General features: G+C 42.5%; 2 protein-coding genes across 2 annotated transcripts in view; both read right to left on the minus strand.

The window, feature by feature from the left end:
• LOC110317264 (TRPM8 channel-associated factor 3) overlaps positions 1-5,830 on the minus strand; it is a 9,461-nt gene extending 3,631 nt beyond the window's left edge. Inside the window, exons 1-5 of the mRNA XM_021191694.1 lie at positions 5,149-5,830; positions 2,484-3,448; positions 2,115-2,212; positions 1,080-1,293; positions 547-786 (exon numbers count right to left, since the gene is read on the minus strand). Of these exons, the coding sequence (XP_021047353.1) occupies positions 547-786; positions 1,080-1,293; positions 2,115-2,212; positions 2,484-3,448; positions 5,149-5,771 (2,140 nt within the window). The 5' untranslated portion in view covers positions 5,772-5,830. The remainder of the gene's footprint in view (positions 1-546; positions 787-1,079; positions 1,294-2,114; positions 2,213-2,483; positions 3,449-5,148) is intronic.
• A 17,631-nt stretch (positions 5,831-23,461) lies between these two features.
• Tcaf2 (TRPM8 channel associated factor 2) overlaps positions 23,462-26,484 on the minus strand; it is a 17,671-nt gene continuing 14,648 nt past the window's right edge. The window contains exons 6-8 of the mRNA XM_021191109.2: positions 26,156-26,398; positions 24,996-25,333; positions 23,462-23,713 (exon numbers count right to left, since the gene is read on the minus strand). Coding sequence (XP_021046768.1) covers positions 23,462-23,713; positions 24,996-25,333; positions 26,156-26,398 — 833 coding nt within the window. The remainder of the gene's footprint in view (positions 23,714-24,995; positions 25,334-26,155; positions 26,399-26,484) is intronic.

Raw genomic sequence — 26,484 nt, forward strand, 5'->3', positions numbered from 1 at the left:
GCCAAAGTGCCAACTTCATTGAGAAGCTGGAGAGAGAGAGAGAGAGAGAGAGAGAGAGAGAGAGAGAGAGAGAGAGAGAGATTGATTCACCATGAAGAGAGGGTTCAAAAAACACTACGGAAAAACACCTGGGTTAGAGACCAATCATTACTAAAATACAAGTATCTCAGGGATTTGGCTGGGAGGTAATCAAATTATCTTTGAGGTTTAGAATAGATTAATAACTGCCAAGTTATTGTGCTGTAAAACTTATCAAATAAATCCTACAGTTTTTATCTCATTTATTTGGAAACTAGCTGGGATAGAGAAAAGATTATCACTTTTAGAAATGCACTTTTACTTCCCCAACTTTGACTCCATTTAATTATCTTCCTTGATGGGACATGTAAAAAAATTTACAGACTTTGCTTTTAATTCAGTCTTACTATCCTGTTACTCTTTGTGTATTTGAGATTTAAATGATGTGGCTTCCCCCAGCTGATCTCCATCAAATTATATCAGTTCAATTGAAAGTCAGTTCTTAGAGCATTCCCATGAAGTACCTACCAAATGAAATCTGCTTGTCAAGTACGACCCTCTCAGCTCTCTGAAAAGGGAAGGGCCGGCCTGCCAGCTTGGCCACAGCCCTTACCATCTTGTCCCAGAGCTGGAGCAGTGGACAGGGGTTCTGCAGCACCTCGAGGTTTGCTGTTGGGACTGTCAGGATGATGTTGTCTGTGGCTAGTTCTCCCCATGGAGCTTTGCTCTGTTTGATAAGATTCTTCCATTCCTCCTGGGTCGTCTTACCTGGAAATAAAAGTTACTTAGCTTGGCCCACAGCATTTTTTTTTTTTTCTAGATTTCAATTGTAGACCTTCAACTGTAGACCACATGGAAAAATAGCATGGTAATAAATCTCCATTGTCTTTCCCTGTCTCCTTTCAGACCTCCCAAAAGAGTGTTCATATTTCTTAGTCCATTTTCTGTCTTGAGACTCACCTTTTCCCCAATCACTCCATTGCTTTCTCTCAAGCCAGATCCCTTCTCTCCCTCCAGTTTCCCTGGCTTTGTTTCCCATTGAAACTGGGTTTCCTACTTACCCAGCCTGAAGTATGGAGCAGACACAGCCCCACTGATGGTGACAGACACATTATCCTGATTGTATTTGTCAGGGACCATGATGTAGAGAAGGCCACCATAGAGCCAGGAGATGGATGTCTGGGATGAAGTTAAGTGGTACACATAGGTCATCACAGGGGGACGGAAGTAAGTTTTTGCTTGGCTTATGTTGTCCGTGTGGCAGCCAATGAGGACCTGTCATAGAGAGCATAAATCTTCATGAAAATGACAAAACTATCCTCTCTTATATAATTAAATGGAGTCAAAGTTGGGGAGGTAAAAATGCATTTCTAAAAGTGATAATCCCAGGTAGTTTCCAAATAAATGAGACAGAAACTATAGGATTTAGTGTGTGTATGTGTGTGTGTGTGTGTGTGTGTGTGTGTGTGTGTGTGTGTAAGAGAACTGTTAGAGGTAAAAGAAAATAATCTCAGAATGATAAGTTGTCTCATTTCATACATAAAATATTAGTACCATTTATCCATTTTTAGGGCTTCCTTATCTGTTCATTGTACTTGGGGCTTTTAAAAAAAAGTAAAACGAGTTCCAAGGTAAATATTGATTCAGAAAACACAGTGCCTATGTCTATGCCATTTTCCTTAGGTCTCAAGAAAAGAGGTCTATGAAAATAGTTTATGGAGTTAAGCTTGCAAAGTATTTGGATAGTATTTCAGATACCCCAGGAAAGAAAAACAATGAGAGAAGCTTTGATAGTGAGTACAAGATGGAGAGGTGACAAAGGAAGTACATTTCCTAAACATCTATTATGTGGCACAATTTAGCTTTTTATTGACTACTGCCTTTGTCTATAAAATAAGTGTGTTTCTGACTTATGCCTAGTGAGGCTGTTGGGAAAAGCTAAACTATAGTGTGACAGGAGGATCTACATAACAAGTTTATGACAGCCAGAGCTACACAGAGAAACCCTGACTCAAAGAAGAGAATAAAGTGACTAGAAGAAGATGTGAAGCTCCTATGGACACATCAGAAGTCCAACAGGGATACAAATGCTTTACCTTCAGCTTGGCATGAGTGGCTTCACTGGGAAGAGATACTTGTGCAACCTGTCCTTCAGGTAAGTACAGTCCAGTGCTCACCCAGGAGTTGTCATTGTCTGATGAGAGTCATAAGAAAGGTTGTAGTTTTCCCTTCCACGAGTCCACCTTCTTCCAGAATTCCCCAAGTTCTCCCAATCCCAGAGCTACAGGGTCTCCCAGAACATCCTCAAACCACCTCAGCTGCCTGTGTTCCTAGACTTACCTTCACAAAAGATTATAGAGAAGAAAAAAGATGGAATTTGGGGAAAAGCCCCCTGAAGTGAGGGTGAAGCTAGCCAGCTCTTTTCTCTAGCCATGCGTACCCAGGGCCCGCTCGCCATCTCTTACCTGTGCTTATTTTAATGGTCACTGGAGATTCTGTAGGAGGTAGTAAAGCGGGAGGGGGAAGTAGCTGAGATCTGTCAACTCCGGATTTGAATAATTCGTAAGCCAGGGATAGAAGAAAAGCCTGCGGGCTGCCCTTTGCGATCGGGTATTGTTCAGTCACACTTGGGAAGTCTTTGCTTTGGATCATTTTCAGAGCATGTTTCTTCACAGAGTCATAGATGGAAATCCTCTGATGGGCCATTTGAAACATGTAGAAACAATCTTGTGAGAGCTTATTCAGCCAGCTTTCATGTAAGCTACTCCCCTGGCCATAGATCACCGACTCAAATTGAGACAGGGCTCTCCGGATGTGATAGTTTATCACCTCAGGATTGGGGATGGGGAAACTGCCTCGCTGGGCCACAAGGCTAGTGATACCAAGGCCAAAGCGCTTAAGGACGATGTTATTTGGGTATTGAGTCATACAGTTAGAGTCTGGGTTCCTGCGGCCCCACGACCAGGCTTCTGCACCAATTAACAAGCCTCCACCTTCTGCAACAAATTCCTCTACCTCCTCGGAATCTATATTGGCGAGTGAGCAGCAGCAAAACACGCTCAAGTCACTGGTTAGAAGTTCTGATTCACTCCACTGGAAACTGCTGTTTGGTAACATAGACTTCAGTACTTTCATATCTGAAGCTAACCCAATTCTGCCTCCCTGGTTCCCCATCAGCCAGCGTAAAGCACTGAGCACAAACGGCAGCATAGTTTGATTAAGTATCAGACTCTCATTTCCCCCCAGCACTACCCGACCACGGCCGTAGCGGGCAGCTGCAAGAAAGCAATTGAATGAATTGTCTACTCCCAAGGGAAATGCCCGCTGTCCATGCACAAGCAACTGGGAGGGGATTACCCCCGCCTCGATGTATATCTCAGACATCCCTTTCAGGAGCTGTTGCTGGTCGTACTTGAGCTCATCCTCGCACCTGGAAAGAGATAGTTCTCACATCAGTGTCTGCAAAAGAAGTGAGTATGATATTGGTGGTTCAGCAGAGACCTCCCTGGTTGGTCCTCAGCTCTTTTGATCCAAAACCTTCAAGAGTGAACAGAAGAGAGTGATACTTTTACCTCACCATGATGCACCTTCAAATTCCACCTGGGAGGAAATGGAAAGGAAGATGAGAGGAAGGGAAGAAAGGAAAGAACATTGATAAAATTGATCACAGCAGGTATGTGTGCTTATGAATAATTACTAAAACAAAAGACTGAAAAACCATAACCAGACAGACAAAACCAAAGTACTGAGCAAAAGGTGAGAGGAAATATTTGCAACATGTCAAAAAGTCAAAAAATAGTATCTATAATACAGGAAGAACATTTAATAATCAAAGGAATAGATGAAAGAAAAAAATGAAGAGCAAGTACTTCGAGAAAGAAGTGAGAATTGCTATAAATTGGTAATCAGAAAACACAAATGAATAGTGACAACAATATCAAACAAAAATTCATAATTCAAAAATTCATTCATAGTTACTACTAGTAATACTATAAGCTATATTTTGTCATGAGTATAAGTTATTATGGTCTTTTAAAAATGGCAATTTTTGATTTCAATAAACATTTCATAAACAAATATTTTTGAATCCAGCATTTGCCTTTTTAGACTAGGTGTGAAAACTTGCATGTGATTTGATGCAGATAGATACTCATGTGGAAACTTTAACAACAAATATTGATAGTATACTTCTGCTGTCCTCCATCATGTGACAGTTACTCATTTTTGCTTGTTTTGTTTTTTGTTTTTTAATACAGGGTTTCTCTGTGTATCTCTGTCTGTTTTAAAACATGCTCTGTAGACCAGGATGGCTGCAGAGGTCTGCCTGTTCCTGCTTTCAAGTGCTGGGATTTGACCAACACCAGTTAACACTAGAGTTACTCTTGTTGTAGCCAAATGCATTGGGCAGTTGAGCCAATCCTTCAGTAAAGGGAAACCCACTATTTTCCCAATTTTTATATAATCTTTATGAAGAATCCTCATAATTTGTATTTTATATATTTTGTAGACCTTTTTTATAACTTACCTTTCAAGTTGTAACCAATCCTCTCTAGTTACTTATGATGAGGCTATTCAATTGTAAATACAACAAAATACCCTGACCTACAGGTAGTTAATAACCAGTCTATACTAGAGAAAATAAGATACTGTTGCTTAACTACTATGGTAGATTGTATAAGTATGGCCCCTATAGACTCAAGTATGGAATGGCACTAGGGAATGGCACTCCTTGTTGGAGAAAGTATGTCACTGGGGTGGGCTTTGAGGTTTCAGAAGCTCAATTCCTGCTGCCTGTCAGTCTAAACGTAGAACTCTCAGTTTGTTCTCCAGCACCATGTCTGCTTATGTGCTACCATATCCATTGTGACAATAATGGATTAAACCTCTGAATGTGTTAACCAGTCCCCAATTAAATGTTTTCCTTTGTAACAGTTTCTGTGGTCATGGCGTCTCTTCTTGGAATAACACATTAAGGAAACTACCATACATGATAATTGCATTAGTAGTTATAATTATTTCACTCTGTGATAACCAGGTTATCAATGTTAGGCTGAAATCTCCTTTTAAAAATAGGGTAATTTGACTGTTATTTAACAAGAATGAGAGTCCCATGAAGAAAGCATCACTTACTGGACATAGAGTCTGAGATTGGGTATCTCCTTAGAAACCTTGAACCAGTCTCTATTCCCAGAGACATCTGTGAAATACACTCCAGCCACACTTGTCACCTGGTTTCCAGGAAAAATGGATAGCACTTTATCATGGCCATGGTGAACAGCCCAATTCAAAGCCTGGCCTCCAATTAGCAAGCCTCCCCCATCCTTCAGGAACCGGATCAGCTTCTCAGTCAAGGTATCATTGTAGGCGTCAATGCAATAAACTCCCAGAGCCTGTCTAGGTTCGGGCTGAACCAAGGCATTTATCCCAGAATCACCTAGGATGTTAACTAATGATGCTAAGGAGGAATGCACCGCGATGGGTGCCCCTGGACAGGGGCTGAGCCAGTTCACCACATTGAGAAGAAATGGAACCAAGCCATTGTGCAGCAGGTAGCTCTCATGAGATACGACCACCAGGCGACCTTGTCCATAGAAAGAGGCCGCAATGAGCACCTGGCCCTTGTCATTCACCATCACCGGGAAGGCTGACTCCCCAGTAAGGAGAAGTTCACTGGGAATGGGTTCTTTGGGAAGATCCCAGCTGGTCACTCCATTCATGAGGGCCTCAAAAGCAGCATCGGGAGTCGTTGCCATAGTTCTGCCAGCTGCTGCAGAGGAAGCAGAGAGACTCAGGACAAATGAACAGATGCTAAATAAATTCTTGCTATGTCTTTCCTACTTCCACCCAAATGCTGCTCTCCATGGGGTTCTTCCATTGTCTTAGCTCTCTTCTCTTCTGGCCCCATGCTGCCCACCAGACGCTGTAGTTAAAGCTACTCTTCATGTAGAAGAGCTGTAATGATCCCCGTGGCTGACCCCAGACCAGACTTCTCTGGTGCACACAAATCCTTTTGTTTTCATAAGCGTATCAGTTCCAACTGCTATTTGTAAGGAACTGAGCTCATCTTTACCTTCTCAAAGGAAGAAACATTTGAACGTATTTCTTTCTGTGTAAAGAAGATACTATCAACCTTGAGAGGTTTGATGTATAGGGTGATTTGTTTGGAGACTGGCATAGGCATCTGTCAAAAGCTGACTCCTGCACGTTTATCATTCTTCCCAGTTGCTCAGAATGATGGGGAGCAGCACAGTTTTAGAGTCACATTTGGCCCCTGTCCTCTCTCCACTTCAACCGCCCCATCATCAAATTCTGCAAAATATCAATCACATCTCTTTTCACCACTGGTGCCTCTACCCTGCTCCAGGATCTTCAGATTTCAGGCGCCAATTGTAATCAATGATCATGCAAACTCCTCCTCTGGTAAGAAACTTTCTGTGCTAGTTAGTTTTCACTGTCCAGTTGACGAAACCTGGATCCACCTGGGAAAAGAGTCTCAACCAGGAATTATACGGACCAAGTTGGCCTGTGAACGTGTCTTGGGAGTGATTGTCTTGATTGTTAATTGAAGTGGAAAGACCCAATTTGACTTCAAGAGGCAACACTCCTCATGTTGGGTCCTGGACTACGTAAGAATAGAGAAATCTAGATAGTTCTACAGCAAGCCAGTAGTAGGCACGATGCATACATCTCCTTGTGTCCATGACTGTGGATATGGTGTGATATCCTCAAACCCCTTACCCTACAACACCCCTGACAGGGAACCTGGAATTGTGAACTCAAATAAAGCCTTTCTTCCCTAGGTTACTTTTAGTTGGGGAATTTGTTAGTCCAAGAGACATGTAACTAGAGATAGTGCCTTGCTTTTGGGAAATAGGAACACTACTTTTGGCTCCGGAATGGAAGTCTGCGATCCTCTTTGCATGACTTTACAGCTTTGTATTCCATTCTATTCTCAATAAAGACTCTACTTAAAAAACGAGAATTTGACTTGTGATTTTTAGTCTGTAAGAGGTCATTTCCTGTAAAATGCCATTCTACCCCACTCCTCCTTGCTGTTTTCCAATACTCATCTACTACCAGAAGTCAGATAACGCAATTTCTGAGGACAGAGACTTGTTCCTAGAAAGTTCAAGGTATAGGATCTTTAGACTCAAAACATGGCTTTGATTCATTTTGAAGTCAGATTGTGACGAGGCATTGCCTTCCCGGTGAGAGAGAACTCCGCTCTTAGATATGAAGAAAAAGCTCTTTGCTAAAGTGCCAAGCTGGCTGGAGCTAATGTCTAAATAAGAATCAGGATTGATTGAGCGAAAGATATTAACTTATATACACCTAGGCTTATGCATTCCTTAAACACTGTCATCTTTAAATCTCCTTTGTCCTGGCCCCAGGTCACACTCTGAACAATTTAAACAAGACAGGAGACTGCAAGTCTGGCTGCTTAGGTAGTTAGGAAATTTACACAGCAAAGCTGTTGCCAAAATTATTTCTTAGGGTCATCTTGTCCATCTGGTAGAATTACATCTTTCCTGATAAGAGAACACTGGACTTAATGGCAGACCAGGACTTAATGATGACTGTGTCCCAGTGCTGCCCGCCTTGAGCTGCCCTTATAGGTATGACATTAGAGATGGGCATAATGGCTGGTTATAAATTAAGGCAATCTTCTTTGTTATGGGAATGGAGCCTAACAGTAAGTGAATAAACATGTAAATTCCAGCACCCTAAATTCTGCTTATCTCTCACAGGACTGGTTAGCATACTTTGGGGGTGTTTGGAGGCAGTACTCCTTAAGCTAAATTCTACTTGTGTGACCTAATGTCTACTAAGCAAATTTATTAGTAAATCCTTTATAATAGTCGTTCTCAACCTGTGGGTTGTTACCCCTTTGTCAAATCAATCTCTCTAAAAAATATTTACATTATAATCCTTAATAGTAGCAAAATTACAGTTATAAGGTAGCAGCACCAAAATTAATTTTATGGCGGGGGGAGTGCGCGTCATCACAACATGAGGCACTGTTTTAAAAGGTCACAGCATTAGGAAGGTTGAGAACCACTGCTTTGTAACATCAGTTTTATTTCTTTGAGTTTCTTCTACATCAGTATAGCACTGAGAAGCTTCCCAACCGAGTGAGTGAAGGGAGAGCTTTGCTCATTTTGAGAAGCAAGAAGGCCAGGCAAGACACTTCAGTTTCAGCACTAGCTTAATCTGTCAGCTATAGTTGATGACTGGTTTTCAGACAGTGAAAAGACCTGCTTACCCCATGCAAGTTTTGGAAAGAACGGGTGTAAGTACACTACTCCCTGCAAGCTTTTTCCATAGCTGTAGATTTGCCAATATTCTGCCTAGCACTTGGGTTCTTTGGACTGTTATTGAGGTAACCAGAGACATATACAAGAACAAAGAAATGGGTAATGCCAGTCCTCAGGAGGAATACTGCTCACACTCTTCGTTATTTCAGAATGAAGTTTAAGTACTAGAGAAGGTTTAAAGACTCATCTACTGTCTTTCCTGGAAGATGGAAGGGTGTTTTATTCCTCACATCTTAGGAGATCTTATCATAAATTCTAGGTGTGGTAGAACCAATCAAGAACTGGGAGACAGAACAAAACAGTCGCCCATCTAAATAATAGGAAATGGGGGTGGTGCATAAGGTAGATGTTCTACAAAAATCTGTTGGCTTCAGCATCTGTAAGTGAGGGATGAGGAGAAGGCACCTTGGGTGAAAGGGCATGAGTGGAGATTTGTGTTAAGGACATGGTACACAGACCTATTCGAAATCATTTAATAGGGTGGGTAAGACGGCTCAGTGAATTAAGGTGCTTGCTGTTAAGCCTGACAACCTGAGTGTGGTATCCAGAATCTACATGGTGGAAGGAGAGGACTGACTCTCACGAGCTGTCCTCTGACTTGCACATGGGCACTGCATCTCTCTCTCTCTCTCTCTCTCTCTCTCTCTCTCTCTCTCTCTCTCTCTCTCTCTCTCTCTCTCTCTCTCTCTCTCTCTCTCTCTCTCTCTCTCTCTCTCTCTCTCTCTCTCTCTCTCTCCTTCCTTTCATCCTTTGTTTTGTAAAAGCAGGATCTCTAACACTCTAACACACTCTAACCTCAATTCTCTAACTGATGATGGTCTTGAACTTCGGGTCTTCCTGCCTTTACTTCCTGAAACCTGAGATTACAAACATGTACCACTGCACCCACTTTTTGCAGTGCTGAAGATCAAACCCAGGGACTCATGCATGCTAGTCACACACATTTTACTAACTGAACCAAGCCCAAGACTTATGCCTTTTCTAATACATGGGCCCAAGTCCACACCCACCTTTCTGTGTGCTATGGTTTAAGTATGCATTTCCCCCTCAGGAGAAATTGTAGAAATTGATTGCTAATGTAATACCATTGAGAAGGAGTAGGGGCTTAATAGGTGATTGGGTCTTCAAGAGGGATTCATGCCTTCTTCCAGGAATACTATTCACCCATGCAGAAATGAAGCATTCTTCCTACTATCTGGATAAGCCCCAAGAAGATGGGTTTGCATGAAGTGAGGCTTCTGCTCATATTCTTTCTCCCACAAGGGATAGTTTGTCCTGCCCCTTTTCTAGTATGAAGTAAAACAACACAAGGGTGACTCTGACCAATGTAGGTGCTAGATCCTGGACTCTGCAGCCTTCAGTTCTATGAGCCCAAGTTAGCATATTTTCTTTGTAAACCACTCCTTTTACAGCAATAGAGAACATAGTAAGCAGTAGTGTTAGGCACAGCCTAAGGCAAAGCTCTTAACTCTAAAACCAAAGCAAGGATGCTTTTACACCTTCCATCCGTGCCTGCTCAGCAAAGACCTAATATTTCAGCAAGAGCCACACCACTTACCTGGATGTCTTCTACCTATAGCTCGTGTCTCCTGAGGAGAAGAGATGTCTCTGTGGACTTAGGGTGGACAAACTGGAGGTTCTGTACATAAGAAGGGAAGTGTGGTTACTTTTTAGGATTGTCCTTCTTCCTGCTTCCTCTTGGAAGGGTGGTGCTTGGGTTGGAGACTTTGTTGAACCTTGGAGGAACACTCAAGCTATACTTCTTGTGAGTCATGTCTTGAGGGGTCTGCATCCCTAACTCTTGCAGATGTGACTTAAGCTCTTGAGATTTTTCAGCTCCTTCAGTTTCAGCAGTAGCTCTATCTGAGTGATCAGCTTCCTCCTCTTTAAACAAGTCTTTCTCTATGGTAAGCAATGGGATCTCTCAAAGCTTCCATCCTACGAAACAGCAAACAATAAAAGTGTTAGTTTTAATTATCAACTTGATACAGCACAACACTGAATGATCCAGGGAGAGAGAGAGTCTCAATGAAGAATTGCCTCCATTGGGGCTTGGTCTCTCGTTACGTCTCTGGAGGATTATATTTTTCCAAAGAACGACTTTTAGAAACTTTTTATTGATTCATTCTAAATTTCACGCCACACACACCAGTCCCGCTTATCTTCTGGAGCCTTCGTATTAGCCCTCTACCCTTGCAATGCCTCTTCCCCAAGAAAACAAAAATCCAAAGTACACAAACAAAGGAGAGAAAAGAAAAGAAAACAAAAGTAAAGAAAAGAAAAGAAAAGAAAAGAAAACCACCACTTCCACCACCACCAACATCTTGTCGTGGAAGCTGTAGTGTGTCCTAGTGTATAACATAGTATACTCTTTTGCCCACATATGTTTACTTGCAAAATGCCCATTGCAACGAATCCTCGGTATGCCTCTGGCTTCTGCTACACTATTAATACTGGATCCTCACTGGGACTCCTCTAAGATATTCTGTTGTTGCCCTGTGTCATGGAAATCCTGCAGCTTTAGATTAGAGCAGAAGGACCTGCCTCTTCACGAGTTCCAGCAACATCGTTGGTTTGGGCCAATCCATAGCCCAAGATCTGGGTCTGAGTGGTAGCTGAGTTGCTCAGTCTGCCAGCTCTCTCACACCTTCACCACCAGGGTGAGCTCTCTGGCACTGCCCCAGGTAGTTCACCCAATGCTGTAGCCAGCAATAGGCAAGGTTAGCTTTCCACCCCTTAGTGGACCACTCCAACTGGGGTCTGGTCTACTGTGCTGACCAGGTAAGTGACAGGGCCCTCTCGCCCAAGTGCTGCAGCCTGTGAGGGGCAGGGACAGCTTTCCAATTCGAATGACCCCAAAGCTAACTATCTCTGAGGGGAGACAGGGAAGGGTATCTCTCTTCCTCACCCACGCCCATGGCACTGCATGACAGATGAGGGGCAGGGACGGATTTCCTGTGCTCAAGCCCTCAGGGCTGGCTGGCTCCTGTCACTGCCACAAGGGACAGCTCTTCTATACTGCCTGGGAGGTGTGTCAAACCTGCTTTCCTGAGTGCTACAGCTGGTAACCAGTGGCACCAGCTCTCCTGAGTGCTGCAATCAGTGAGGAGTGGGGCCAGCTCTGCAGTAGCAGCTCAAACCAGGGACATCCAAATGGCCTTTGGCAGTAACGTGGGCTATAGATACCAATAAAGATCTCTGCTACTTCATGGCCACAGACATAGGCATGTCCCTCAGAAGCAGCATGGTCAGGGGCTTTACCATGGCCTCAGGTGGCATCTCAGGCTATTCACACCAGGTTATTCCTCTCCACCCATGGGTCTCCAGAGCTGCCTCTCTTCATTGTGCTCAAACCATTCCATACTCTTTCTCTCCCATCCTTCCACCCCACACTTGCACTTCATAGGGACTTATGCTGCTGTATGCCCATGAGGTTGAGAGGCTTCTAGGTATCTTTAAATGTTTATCCAACCCCCAAACTCCACAGGAAATAAATCTCTGGCCGGTGTTAAACACGGCACAGTAAAACTGTAATTAGGCATAGAGTGAAGCAGTCTCATGGCTGAAAGGCCACCACAACCAACCAGAGAGCAGAGCAGATAGGCCAATGATGACAAGTGAACACAGCAGGCCATGTCCTCTCAGTTGTGGGTCTCCATTCTGTAGGTACTGTGATTCACATAATAGTCACTTTTCTCAAAGGAAGAAGACACAGGCCCACTGGCACTTGTGTTTGATACTGGGTCTGTTGATGGACAGTGTAATTCATCATTTCCCTAGGAGCAAGTACAGCACCCATCTTCATGTCTCCAGTTCTACCTTTCTTCATAGTGCATAAACCTCTTGGCTTCTCTTCATCCGATATTGTTCTACCACCTATTTGCTTGCTTCTTTCACTCTATTGTTTTACTCAATTCCTGCTGCAACTGGGTTGGCTAGGGTTACTGGGAACCAGTCATGGGCTGAGGTGTTGTTCTGGCACTTTCTCAACACACCTGGGTTGTCAGGAACCTTCTAGGATTGTCTTAATAAAGTTAGCTGATATTGGAATATTTGGGCCACTGTGGGTAGTACCATTCCTTAGGCAGTGTACCCAGAACTGTTAAAGAGGAGAGGAAATGAGCTGAGTACAAGCAATCAAGCGAGGAAGCAATAATTTTTTTCTCCTTCTGCTCCCGACTATGGATGCAATTGGTTGTTTCAAGTTCCTGCTACCTCGACTTCCTTACTGGACTTAAATATGAGTTGGTGAGCAAAATAGACCCTTTTGCTCCAATGTTTCTAAATGAAACTTGGACAATGGGTAGATATTATAAACCATAGTGTCTGACTGAAGCAAAGGCTTTAAAATATGAGCGAAAGTAGTGAGATCTTCAGCCATTCTGGGCAAACCCCACTGAAGAATTTCCTGAGAAAGCCTGTTTATTTCCTTTGATCTCTGATTAGGAAACTGGAATATTACTACTAGCCAGGTAGGACCAACTGGGAAATTGTGAGTTGGGTGAGAGTCACTATGATGAGAGGCATGAAACAACATGCTGGGAGAGGTCATGGGCAGCTTAGTTGTGACCCCTCTTCAGATTCCCAGGCTGGGTACTAGTTTATCCATGCAAATTAACTCACCAAAAGGCAACAGGTCAAATATCCACTCACTAGAATCTACTCACTAGTCTCCATTGGCCAAATGCCTACTACGTAATTTGCTGAATTCATTTGTTTCTTTTTGCTGCTTATAAACTGCTCACTGTTTTGTACCAAATAAGGAATATATTTTTTAAAAGAATTATTTAAACAAACTCAAAGAAAAAAAATCATATGATCATTTCATTAGATGCTGAGAAAGCATTTGACAAAATCCAACACCCCTTCAGGATAAAAGTCTTGGAAAAATCAGGAATCCAAGGTTTATATCTAAACATAGTAAAAGCAATATTCAGCAAATCAGTAGCCAACGTCANACTAAATGGAGAGAAACTTGAAGCAATCCCACTAAAATCAGGGATAGACAAAGCTGTCCACTCTCTCTCTACCTGTTCAATACAGTACTTGAAGTCCTAGCAAGAGAAATTAGACAACAAAAGTAGGTCAAAGGGATACAAATTGGAAAGGTAACCCAATCACAAAAGAACACACATGGTATGCACTCACTGATAAGTGGATATTAACTCAGAAGTTCAGAATGCCCAAGATACAATTCACAGGCCACATGAAACTCAAAAAGGAAGAAGACCACAGTGTGGATACTTTGGTCATTCTTAGAAGGGGGATTAAAATACCGATGGGACGAGACATAGTTTGGAGTAGAAACTGAAGGAAAGGTCATCCAGTGACTGTCCCACCTGGGAATCCACCCCATATACAGTTACCAAACCCAGGCACTATTGTGGATGTCAGCAAGTGCTTGCTGACAGGAGTATGATAGCTGTCTCCTGAGAGGCTCTGCCTGACAAATACAGATGTGGATATTCACAGCCATCCATTGGACTGAGGACAGGGTCCCCAATGGAGGAGCTAGAGAAAAAACCCAAGGAGCTGAGGGGTTTGCAGCCCTGTAGCAGACCAACAAAATGAACCAATCAGTACCCCCAGAGCTCCCAGGGACTAAACCATCAAGTACACGTGAGGGACTCAAGGCTTCAGCCGCATATGTAGCAGAGGATGGCTCCATCCAGCAGCTGACTCAGATGGATCCAAACACCCACAGCCAAACAGTGGATGGAGCTTGGGGACACCTATGGAAGAATAGGGAGGGTTGTGGGATTGAAGGAAGACCAACAGAGTCAACTAACCTGGACCCTTGGGGGTCTCAGAGACTGAACCACCAACCAATGCAATACATGGGCTAGATCTAGGCCTCCCACACATATGGAGCAGATGTGCAGCTTAGTCTTCATGTGGACCCAAGCAAATAGACCAGGGACTATCCTGAAAGCTGTACGTGGGATATATATCCTGTACATGGGATATGTTCCTCTAGCTGGCCTGCCTTGTCTGACCTCAGTGGAAGAGGATGTGCCTAAACCCACAGAGACTTGATGTGCCCTGGTAGGGGAGGGGGAGAAGGGGAAGGATTGTGGAAGGGGATGACCTGGAGGGGGATGAAGAGCAGGATGTAAAGTGAATAAATACTAAAAAAGGGGGGGGGTGTTGAAGCTTAATTTAATTCTGGTATTGAGATGTGCGACCTTTGGGGTATGACTAGGATTAGGTAAATTATTAGGATAAATTCCTTGCGTGCACATACACACACACACACACACACACACACACACACACACACACACACACACCATCTGTGTGTTCCTTGTCTTTTGTTCTGTTCACATAGACATCTTCCATGAGGAAGGCCATTATAAGATTGGGTACTTTTTACACCTCCAAAACTGTATACCAACTAGCCTTGTCAAGTGGCTACCAACATATTTTGTTATAGCAAAGAAAAAGATGCATACTGGATGTTTCTCTCTGAGTAGGGTGATTTGGTTTGTTCAGCTCAAGAGGTGGTTGCATCTGGCTAAGTGACCTTTTCTGAGCCAAATAAAAAGTCAGCTCTTATTGTGGTTCCATGTTATCTTGGGTTTCATATTACTTGTTTATCACTTCTTTTCTCCAGTGAGAGGGAGGACACTAATTTATGCATACTCCAGATATGGGTGGTCCATGTGCTCACAGATAGGCACTAGGAGAACCAGGAATGTTAAACACATAGCGTTGTCTGATCAAAGGGAGAGATGTATTATCTGCTTTCTACCCCAATGACTGGGAGCAGATGAGGTTAATAGTCTGTGATATTTACACTGTGTGGCTGGATCTTCCCTCAGACCCTTATCGTGAGCCTGCCAATCTGTAAAACCCACCTTTATGGAGGCTGTCACATGTAACCAACACATAGAACTAATCTTTATTAAAGATTTCATCTGCACTTTACAATGATTTTTGATGCAGTCATGTGTTAAGCTTCATTGTGATCATGAATTGAATTATTTTTAAATTTTTATTAGATATTTTCTTCATTTACATTTCAAATGCTATCCCAAAAGTCCCCTATACCCTCCCCCCTGCCCTGCTCCCCTACCCACTCACTCCCACTTCTTAGCCCTGGCGTTCCCCTGTACTGGGGCATATAAAGTTTGCAAGACCAAGGGTCCTCTCTTCCCAATGATGGCCAACTAGATCATTGGATTGACTTATTTATCACCAGGAAAACTTCCTCCAAATTGTGTTATGTTTAAACATGCCTAAAATAAACTAATTGGGGTCACACTCCTGAAGTTTGAATCAACACTAGCTAGTCATGTTGAGTCAAACTATATTCTTGCCTCCCTCAGAGACCCTTGCACCCAGAGGACTGGATAGAAGTCTGTCCAGATATTAAATGGCATATTTCTATTAGTTATAAAGTCATAATGACCTGCAAATGTTTTCTTTGGAAAATGATGTTTAAGTGAGAAAAGCCATGTTTGTTTTCTGTGCATATTTCTTTGGGGTCTAGATGTAGATGTCTTGATAGCCCAAACCATGTGACATTAGTTTTCAAAAGTTCTTGAACTTATTACTTCTAATAATTATTTATTCTTTGCAGATACAAACTTAATGAGGTATGATTTAGATATATTGCATGTATGTAATTGGTGAAGGCAAAGCTGTTGTATCTTAAGGCCCTAAATCCATTCTTGCACAATATTGTGAATTAAAGTATATGTAAACATTTTCCTCCAACTAAAGCATACTAATTTGGGAGAATTTTAGAGACAGAAAATTAAAATCATATTGAAACATAATTTGCTTCAGGAGAAGGGTAATATAACATTTCTTTTTAACTAAAACCAGGACAGAGAGCGAGTTTGCCCCACAGAGCCCTTTCCATTATATTTAATGGGTAGAAGCTGTAATGTTCGTGAGTGGACACAAGGGGGAGAGCAAAATAGTAGGTGACACAGAATGTACTGTAAGTAGGGCCCATTCACCACAGAAATTATGCAGTTCCCCTTCCTTGGGGTTCTTATGTCCTTTTAGCAGTGTTTCTCAGTGGGGGGCTATTTGGTGGTTCACTTAATGAGATAAAATACCAAAGTTCTGCTTTTCTGATACTAACCATCCATTCTGTTAGCAAGTTAGTGACTCTATCCCATTCTGCAAAGGGCCTAGGGGTAGGGTGTTTTTTCCCTGAACCTTGTTAGAGTGACCTCTTACCTCAAATTGCATCCATCATGCTAGCAATATAGAAGGTTGGGTTTTCCTGTCCAATATAGTAACGATTCAATTGGAGTGTCCTTAAAAATATTACCCTAAACAAGACCATCTTTCTCTAAGACTCTAGAGAACTCTCATTTTTGGAGGTTTTAAACCCTCTTGGGTAGGTGGAACAGGATGTTAATCATACCCTGAGGCAGTGATTCTTGACCTGTGGCTCGTGACCCCTTTTGAGGGAATCTAGCAACTCCTTTCCACAGATGGCCTAAGACCGTGGGAAAACACAGGTATTTACATTGCAATTTATAACAATAGCCCAATTACAGTTATGAAATAGAAACAAAATAATTTTATGGCTGGGGGGTGGTCACCACAACATGAGGAACTGTATTAAATGGTTACAGTATTAGGAAGGTTGAAAACCACTGGTCTATGGTATGTGTGCCTTGGATAGATGACCTTTAACATCCAGTAATCATTTTCTCCTTGGATCCAGACTCTGTGGTCCAGAAGCTGAGGAAGGTTTGATGCAGACAGAATCGTGTACCGTGCTGGTCTGACAGCAGGTTGGCACTGTCCTGTCAGAAGGTCTGGAACAAACTGCCAGAGTCAGAAGTTCAGCTTTTCTGTTTCTCATCTTTGTATCTCTATTTTCTCCTCCAGAAATGGGGGCAGTAACATGATTTCTTATTTGGTTCCTGTGGAAAAAAATAAACACAGAGTATTTATTTTATTTTATTTTATTTTTTAGCTTAATTTTTTAAATTAAGCATTCCATTTGTTTACATCTCAAATGATATTCCACTTCCCGGTTACCCCTCCACCAACCCCCCATCCCATACTGCCCTCTCTTGGCCTGTCTGAGAGTGCTCCCCCACCCACCCACATTCTCCTGCCCGGCCCCACTCTTCCAGCATCCTCCTACTCTGGGGCATCAAACCTTCCAGGAACTGAGGGCCTCTGCTTCAGTCACTGTGAGGCAAGGCTCTGCTACATATGTATCTGGAGCCATGGATCCTTCCAGGTACACTCCTTGGTTCGCGGTCTAGACTTTGGGAGCACTGGGTGGTCAGGCCTGCCTAAGTTGTTCTTCTAATGGGGTTGCAATCCCCTTCCGGTCCTCCAGTCCTTCTGCCAACACCCCACAAGGTTTCCTGAGTTCAGTTTGATGGTTGGCTCCAAGCATCCGCCTCCGTACTGGTCACTTTCTGGCTGGACCTCCCCAGGAACTGCCACACTTGTTTCTTGTCAGCAAGAGCCTTTTGACCACGACAACAGTGCTGGGTTTGGTGTCGGCAGACATGACGAATCTCTAGATGGGGCCATTCCCAGTTGCACATTCCTTCAGTCTGTGTTCCGTTTTTTGTCCCTGTTCTTTCTTTGGACAGGAACATTTCTGGGTTAAAAAATTTCGAGATGGGTGGGTGGCCCCATCCCTTGACCAGGGACCGTGCCTATCTACTAAAGGTGGTCTCCACAGGTACTATCTCCCCCTTCTCTGAGCATTATGGTTAAAGTCAATCCATTGGGCCCAGGGAGCCTCACGTTTCTCTGGTGTTTGGGACCCAGCAGTGGCTATCCCCAGTTCCTCTCCCCCCCCCCCACCTATTTTTATTCGATTTCTTGACCCTCTGTAGGTCTCTCACATCTCCTCCAGTTTCTGATACTGCCACCCTTATTTCTTCTTCGTCGTTTCTCACCATCCCGCTTGTCCCCCTCTACATCCATCTCCTACAATCGTTCTGTTCCCCCCTCAGTGCAGGACTGAAACATCCACCCCATGGTCTTCCATCCTTCTATGTTCCACATGGCCAACACAGAGCATTTTAAACAGCAAGTCACTAGATCCTTGGTAGACAACAGAGGCTGAGATACAGATGTTTAGGTTGCTTGGTTTTAGTGAAATTATATAATAACAAAGTATTTTTGTTTTGCTGTATAGTTCACTGCCCTGATCCACAAATAACTAGTACAACTCAGAATGGCTCTTAATGACCATCCATTCACTCTACCTGTTCAAATGGTCTATTAAGGATCAGTCAAGAAATGAAAGTTGTATTTCTGAGAAGTGGACTGCAAGGGCACCCTAAAGACTACATCCCTAATAAAGTTGTCTCCTGCATCTAACTTACATTAATGTGGCTGAAACACACAGGGCCTTAAGTTTCTGTCTCTGCAGGAACAAGAAAGCATTGTTCTTGCCTGAACTCCATTTCTAAGTGTAGACAATTTTTAATCACTATGAGTGGCCTTGATCTGGTTTTCCACAGTGAGACCACTTATGTTGGATGCTAATTTCCCATGGCCTACCTTTGCTGGTTGAGTAACTGAATGTTTGGTCTGTTGCTCTGTATTGTAATGCTAAATACTGGCTCTGAAGGTCTGGTTGCCTCCAGGGATGAGAGAATCCAATCTTAGACCCAAGAGACTATGTAACCTTGCCCCAGGTTATCCCTGATTGGTGACTAAAGATGCCTACAGGCTATAGCGGGGCAGAAGATAGATAGGTGGGGTGTTTGGTTCCCAGGCTTAGGGTCAAAGGAGAGACCATGAGGAGGAGAAGGAAGACGTTGGAGAGACACCATGGGTTAGGTCAGTAATGAAAACATGGCCATGAGGGCTGCCTGATTGGAGTTAAGAGCAGCACAGATGGAATATAGCAAGTTATAACTCAGAGTTGATAGGGAATTAGACATAACAGCCTGGAGGGTAGATATTTGTCCAGCTCTAGTACATTAAAGGCTTATTATAAACATAAAAGTTGTGTGTCTTTTATCTGGGGTCTGAATGATCAAGGTCAGGGTAGAAACTATTGATTGAGATCAAATATTTACTATAACAATGAACACATTGTCATTGTGGGGCTGGACTCATGGACTTTTTCTTGTTTGTTTTTACTGCTTCATTCTCTCCATCCACATGTAAACCTCAAAAAAATAATTTGATTTCTTAGGTTATTCTTCATGAAATAACAGCAAATTCTTTTATATATAATTACATTTTTAATTGATATGGTTGTCCCTCCACAAACTCCTCTCAGATCCTCCCCACCTCCCCACTCTGTAAGCACCCAAATCTCCATTCTTTCTTGCTTTCTCTCACAAAACAAACAGGCATCCAACAAAATTAATAAGCAAATAAATTACTCAAAACAAAAAAGAAAAATAAATAAGATAAAAGCAAACAAATGTGTATAGAACAAAGCAAACAAACCTGAATGATCAAAACAAAGAAATAAACAGAAAAAACAAAGAGCCAAAGAAAAAGTACAAGAAACACACATTGGCATGAACAAAATCCCCTAAAAATACAAAACCAGAAATGATAATAAATAAGCAAAGACCTGTACAGTAAGAAACAAAAGAAAACAAAACAAAATAAACAAGCAAAAACCCCATTTAAAAAAAGCCAAAGCAATATAAGACAAAAACAAAAATCAGCTAATCCTTATAAGACAAAACAAACAAACAAATAGCAGCAACAAAAACAAAACCTCCAAAAATATTGAGTTCGTCTTGTGTTGGTCATTTACTGCTGGGCGTGAATCCTTTAGAGTGGTTTGTATATCCAGTGAGACTCCATTGGAAAAACTAATTTTTCATTTTCAAGTGTTTTTCATTTGGAGATGGCTTCTGGGTTAGGGACGGGGGCTTGTGTTCACTTCCACTCTCAGCACTGCAACCTCACTGGGCTCAGACCTGTTCAGGCCTGTAAATGCTGCCCCAGTCTCTCTGTGGTCATGGGTGCCTCAGTCCTGTGATGTTTAGAAGGCCTTTACTTGGTTTTATCTATTCCTTCTGGTTCTTACACTCTTTCCTTCTTCCCTTCCTCTGGGTTCCCTGAGCTTTGAGGGAGAGGAATTGATGGAGACACCCCACATAGGCATGTTCCATGGTTTCTCACTCTTTGTACCTTGTCTAGCAGTGGGCCTATTTATCATCATTTACTTCAGAATGAAACTTCTTCAATGATGGCTGGGTGAGGCACTGATCTGTGAGGATAGCAGAATGTTATTAAAAGTCATTTTATTACAATGTTCCTTTAGCAAAATAATAGTATTTGGTTTGCCCCTAGATCCCTAGCCTATCTAATTTCAGGTTCTTGGCCACTCAAGTAGTATCAGATATTGGTAGTCACAATCACAAAACCACAAAGTTCTTTCCACTATTTCACTAGCACATTTTGCATGCAGATCAGCATCGCAGATTGAAGCTGGGTTGGTGTTTCCCTTTCTCCTATGGTAGTGCTCTAAGTATCTCCAAGTACTGTGGTCACTAGTCATTAGGGGGAAAGGCTCTACATAGGCAGCAGCCCAAATTCTTCAAGTTCAGTGAGGTGTGTAAGTGTTGTCTTCAGCAACAGAGCCTTACTATCTGCTTGTGGAGAGCAACCTATATCCTTGGCAATTGCCCTGGTTGTTTGTGTGTTCCCATGGGGACCCTTTGGACAAAACACTTGATTCTATGTCACTTATTCCTGGCACTGGAGGCTTCATTGATGATGTACAGAGAAAGAACATAAAGCTGGGTGGTAAGGAAGTGGGGAGGACCTGGGAGAATTTGGGGTATGGGGAATGAATATGAAAAAATTTGAATAAAATACAGTGTATGCAAAATCACAACTAAAAATAAAAATAGTTAGGGTAGTGTACATCAGAAGTAAATTATTAAATAAATAGCAAAGAATTTAAAACAGAAGTGATCCATTCCAGCACTTCTGTCCCCATCTCACCATTCTTCCAGACTTCTTTTTCCTAAAAGATTATTTCAATTATGTTTTGAAAAAAAATATTTCTAGGGGCTAGAGAGATGGCTCAACTGTTGTCAGCACTAGCTGCTTTCCCAGAGGACCTGCGTTCAATTCCCAGCAACCACATGGCAGCTCACAAGTCTTCTGCTGTCCAGCTTCAAGTGGTTTGACACCTTCACACAGATATACATGCTGGCAAAACACCAATGAACATAAAATTAAAAATAAATAAATCATTAAAAATTATTTTTATAGCTATGAGTGATATACTTACATTATGAAATTTCAAAGTGTGGAATATGAGTATATTATGAAATTTCTAAATAAATAAAAAGCCATCTCTCAACTGTCTCCTGGTTTAACTAAAATGATTAAGGTCTTGGGCAATATTATCAAGCTTTTCTCCCTAATACCAAAGATAACAACTGCTTCCAGTCTATCCACTAAAAGTCTATGACTGACTGACACTTAAACACCTTGACTTAAATCGCCTCCCATTACAAGAAGTAGTTGAAGTTAGAAGGTATGGATCAGATCTACCAAGCTGGGATACTGTGCTCTCTTCTGCTACAAGTGAATCAAATCCTTCCAAACCAACTTGACTCTTTATATTGATGACCAAGGAGAACTGATGAGGCTTTGACCTAAAATAAGAAGGGAGCTCATGGAAGAGAACTAAGCAAAGCAAACCAGTGCCCTGTACAGAAAGTGACCGAGCCAAAGTGTAAGAGAAATCACAAGAAAAGCAGGATTTATAGCTAGCGTTTTCTTCATTTTTATTAGTTGAGAATTCCATACATGAATATAAGGTGCTTTGATCAAAACCATTTCCCATGTCCTTCTCATTCACCCCCTATCCCCACATATCTATTCCCTCCTAAATTCATGTGCTCATTTAAAAGCCCATAGCGCTGCCTGTATGTGTGCAGGTGTAAGGCATTGGTAGCCTCTCAGGGACCACATAGCTGAAGAAAGCTGAGTCTCCTCCCAGCAGCCACAGACTGCCAACAGATCTCCAACTAGGCATGGCACTTCATAACTCCTCCCCCACTCATGCTGGGACTTTGTCTGAGCTTACTATTCTTCAATATTTTCTCCTAAATGAGATTTCTAAAAACAGGACTATAAAATTGTAAGCAGAAAAAAAATCTGTTTTTACGTATATAAGCATAATCTGTGGATATTGCAGCCACAGAAAATTTACCAAGAGCATAAAAACAAGAGGAGGAGCCAGGGTCTTTCCTCAGGAATGAGAAGACACCATCACAGGGCTCTAGATCCTACAGAGAGGTGGTGGGTACAAGGTTAGGATTTGGTTTGGTCTCTTAGATAACCCATTAATTCCAGCATTAATTAGCTTCCTACTCCTCTCCCCTCCCATTATTGCCACCAGTTTGGGAAATGAAACTTTTTGGTTTAAATATTTTCCCAAGGCTGGTTTCTTCTCAAGGCAGACGAATCTTGAGATAAAGGGACGATTAGTTGCAAAAAACATTTAGAGATTCAACTTGGTATTTAGTCAAAATCCAATAATGAACATAGGAAAGAAAGTAAAGGTCATTAAACTTTCATCTATGCCTTGGGCAGAATTTGGTTAACGTTATCAATCTGTTGAGGATAAGATCTACAATCTATCACTGTTATGGACATGTGTGAAATCTGACACTTTCTCTTCTCAGTCTTGACTATAGAAGTTGTTTAATATCAATGCCATTTTCTCCTGTGTGATAAGAAGATATTAATTGATGGAAGATTATCCATGGAACTCAGAGAAAACGCTGCATGCAAGTCTTAAGACAATGCTCTGACTATTCCTTCTGTGTCAGGAGACTTTAGTGACCTTTCATATAGCAAGTATTTTCTTGGTGTTTTTCATGTGCAAAGCATCCACCAGGGGATACTGGTGGTATCTGAGGAAATGGTCCCTGAGTTTGGGATGTGCTGATGAGATGTGGAAAGGGACATTCTCTAGGTTCATTATCACAAGTTGCTTTCTCAAGAAAGCATGGAATATATTTAAAACAATACAAAATATGTCTTAAAGTCAAACAGTGAGAAAAATAGTTAAAGCCGAGAGTGTCTCAAGCCAGAACACAGTAAAGCTAGTACTATGGACTTGCCTTATCCCACCCATTTCACCCCACCCCAATGCCCTTCCCCCACCCCAGCCAGCTCCATGGCCCCTACTACTCCTTCCCCATGTACATCCTCAGGGGGTGATCATCCCAGGAAGGATAGCAGGCCAGGTCTTCAGCCACATCCTTCTGGATAGGCCAGCCCCAGGCTTCAAAGAAAGGAACCAGGTTCTTCTGCACTTTTTCAGAGAATAACTTCAGCCATATGTTCATCTTGCACTCATTGTCTTCGGGGATGTGAAAAATGGTTTGGTATTCAGCAAAGAGGGTGATGAACGGTTCCCACCCAAAGACCTCTTGGAGCTGGAAAGAGAAAGAAAAGGAAGAATGTGGTATTGAATTTGCCAAAGTGACTGTTGTCTGTGTTCGCAGTCATAGGTATATCTGACTATCAGTGATTACTTCCTATCTATCATCAGCCTCAAACCTATTGTTTGCCCAATCCCCAGTCCCCTGTCTCCATATACATGCTATCTCACTGGATCCCAATAGTGCTTGGCCACTATTATCCCTTTATCCCTCAATCTAGTAAAGGTGTTCTCAGGAACCCTAATGTATAAAAATGTGTGAATAAATTACAGTTATTATTACTAGCTCTATTTTAAAACATGTGTTACTCAGACCGTAAGTGCTTTCTCCAGCCTGAGTTGAGTTACTCATTGATTGAGAACATATCTCATTCACTCTTCAAAATCCATGAAGGGGAAAATTAAGAGTGTCGCTGTCCAAGAAGTCAGGGCATGCTGGTAACTCCTGATTCTCAGCTCTAGATCTATCATTTAAGAGGGTTTTGCTTTTGGATGTGGTGGTTAAATTCTTTATAACTTATGAGCCCCTGTGACAAGAGAGCTTTATAGGCCCTTTGCACACGATTGCAGTAGACAGTGCACCAGGTCTTCCATGGGCAGAAGCTTTGATGACTTGACATATAAGTTGAAAGTACATTGTTGAGAGAGGGCAGAGAGAAATGCTTATCCACGGGAAGGGAACTAATCTTGTGACAGCATTGTTCTACTGGTTGGTCATTATTTATTCAAACAGTGCTTTTGCTTCTAGTGGAGTAGTCAAAGCCTAAGAAGCTTACTAGTAGATTTATTTTCTACAATAGCTACATGTAATACAGTAGGTATACCCGTCATTATAAGCGGCTGTTAATAGTCACTCATTCCACGAAGACGAGGATAACAAAACAATGGCAATTCCTGAACAGTTATTGGGAGATGACTGACGAAGCCAGTGAGAACAAGACGACTTGTGACAGTCTCAGTGATATCTGGAATGCAGAGCCTTCCCTCTACATCCAAGTTCAGGACAGCACAGATGAACGTGCTATGTGATTTCTCAGAATACTTTCCGTTTTCATGTACATTCCAAAAATCATGGGTCAGGGTGTGGGATAGGTGTGACTTTGATTATGCAAGTATATAATCGAAGCCATACCACTAGTGATCCACACCCAGAAGCGGTGGTAGTGGGGGTCTCAGATTTGCGGGAGCCATAGAGGAATTGGAGAACTCTAGGGAGGTAAGCTCCTCCACAATTAAGGAGTCTGCCAACATCATCCCCCTGAGTGTGTGCTTGGTACCTGCAGATATGTCTCCAGTGCTGTCCAGACATTCCAGTTTTGCAGGGGTGCTCCCTTCTGAAGGTGTTCTTTAATTCTCTTCTCTCTTTCTTCAGGTTTCAGTTGAGGGTGGGCCTGAGCCCTGGGAATTTCCAGGACTGTCTCATGAACGTAGACTGACCAGAGATTGCAGGTGGCCTCGGTTGTATGTGGGGGGAACTCCCACCCCCTGCGCTGCTGATTGTGGCCCAGCTCATGGATGGGTCCCCACAGGCCCTTACTTCTTATGTCTGCCAAACTGACTAGCTCCTGTACGGACTCCAGATGGCACATGATGGGGTATCCTGAATGCATCCAGCCTGGGAATTCGAAGAAAGAGATGTAACATGAGAACAGGGTCTGCTTTAACTTTCTCCTTCCATCCCTTCCACTGTTGTGCTCCTATGATGCTGGCTATAGCCAGTGATTCCGGAACATCTGAGCTGGTTGGAAAGCACATGGATTTCCTCTAGTAACTGACTCCTTCCCAGATTCTCCCAACTGAGTTTTGGCCTTGTCCTCACTCTGACCCTAAAGGGTAAGAAAATCCCTTACATAACTGTCCTTCCTGGAATTTGATGCTTTGTTATCTAGGCTTTCTTTGCCTGTTCAAAGCCTTATGTCTAGACTAGAGAAACTAGGGCAATCTCATTTTTTCCCCCAAATCCCCATTGCTAACCAGATTTGCATACATAGAAATAGTTTTGTAGGTAAGGATTTATTTTCCTCATATGAGAGTCAGGACTCTGAATGGTTTTCCTACATTTATGTATCTTCCTGGCTTAGGGGTTGGTACTGGTACCTACCACAGATGTCTTTACTCACCCTTCCCTTTCATTTTTCAGTTCTGACTTATATCTGAATATTCTTTTTGAAAAGATCTTCACAGACACTGGTCACCTCCCAGCACTGAGTGTCTGGACATGATTCCTGACTTAGGCAACGGCATCATGGAAGATGTCAGTGACTTGCCTTTGATTTGTAAACTTCTTTCTCTTCCATCATAGTCCATGATTTTATGCTCCCCCCTTGTACATTAATAACATAATTATGATTTACAACTCTTGGAAAGCACAATAAAGATAAAGTAATAACAAATGAGCTTTGCTAACTAGGAGCACCCCCCCCCCCGAAGCACCCACCGCTTGATAGCTGCACATCAGCGACAATTCTCTCAGGTCTTTGGAAAGGGAAGGGCTGGGCTGCCAGCCTGGCCACAGCCTGCATAATCTCATCCCAGAGTTGGAGCAGAGGCTCTGGATTCTCCAGAGTCTTGAGGCTTGCAGTTGGCACTGTCAGGATGACATTGTCTGTGGCCAGCTCTCCCCAGGGGCCCAGATTCTTCTTCTGGATGCAGCTCTTCCACTCCTCCAGTGATGTCTTACCTAGAAATACATAGCATGGAACTTGCTACCCATTTCTGTTTGAGGAGAGAGAGAGAGAGAGAGAGAGAGAGAGAGAGAGAGAGAGA

Source organism: Mus pahari, chromosome 2, assembly GCF_900095145.1.
Source record: "Mus pahari chromosome 2, PAHARI_EIJ_v1.1, whole genome shotgun sequence".
NCBI lineage: Eukaryota > Metazoa > Chordata > Mammalia > Rodentia > Muridae > Mus > Mus pahari.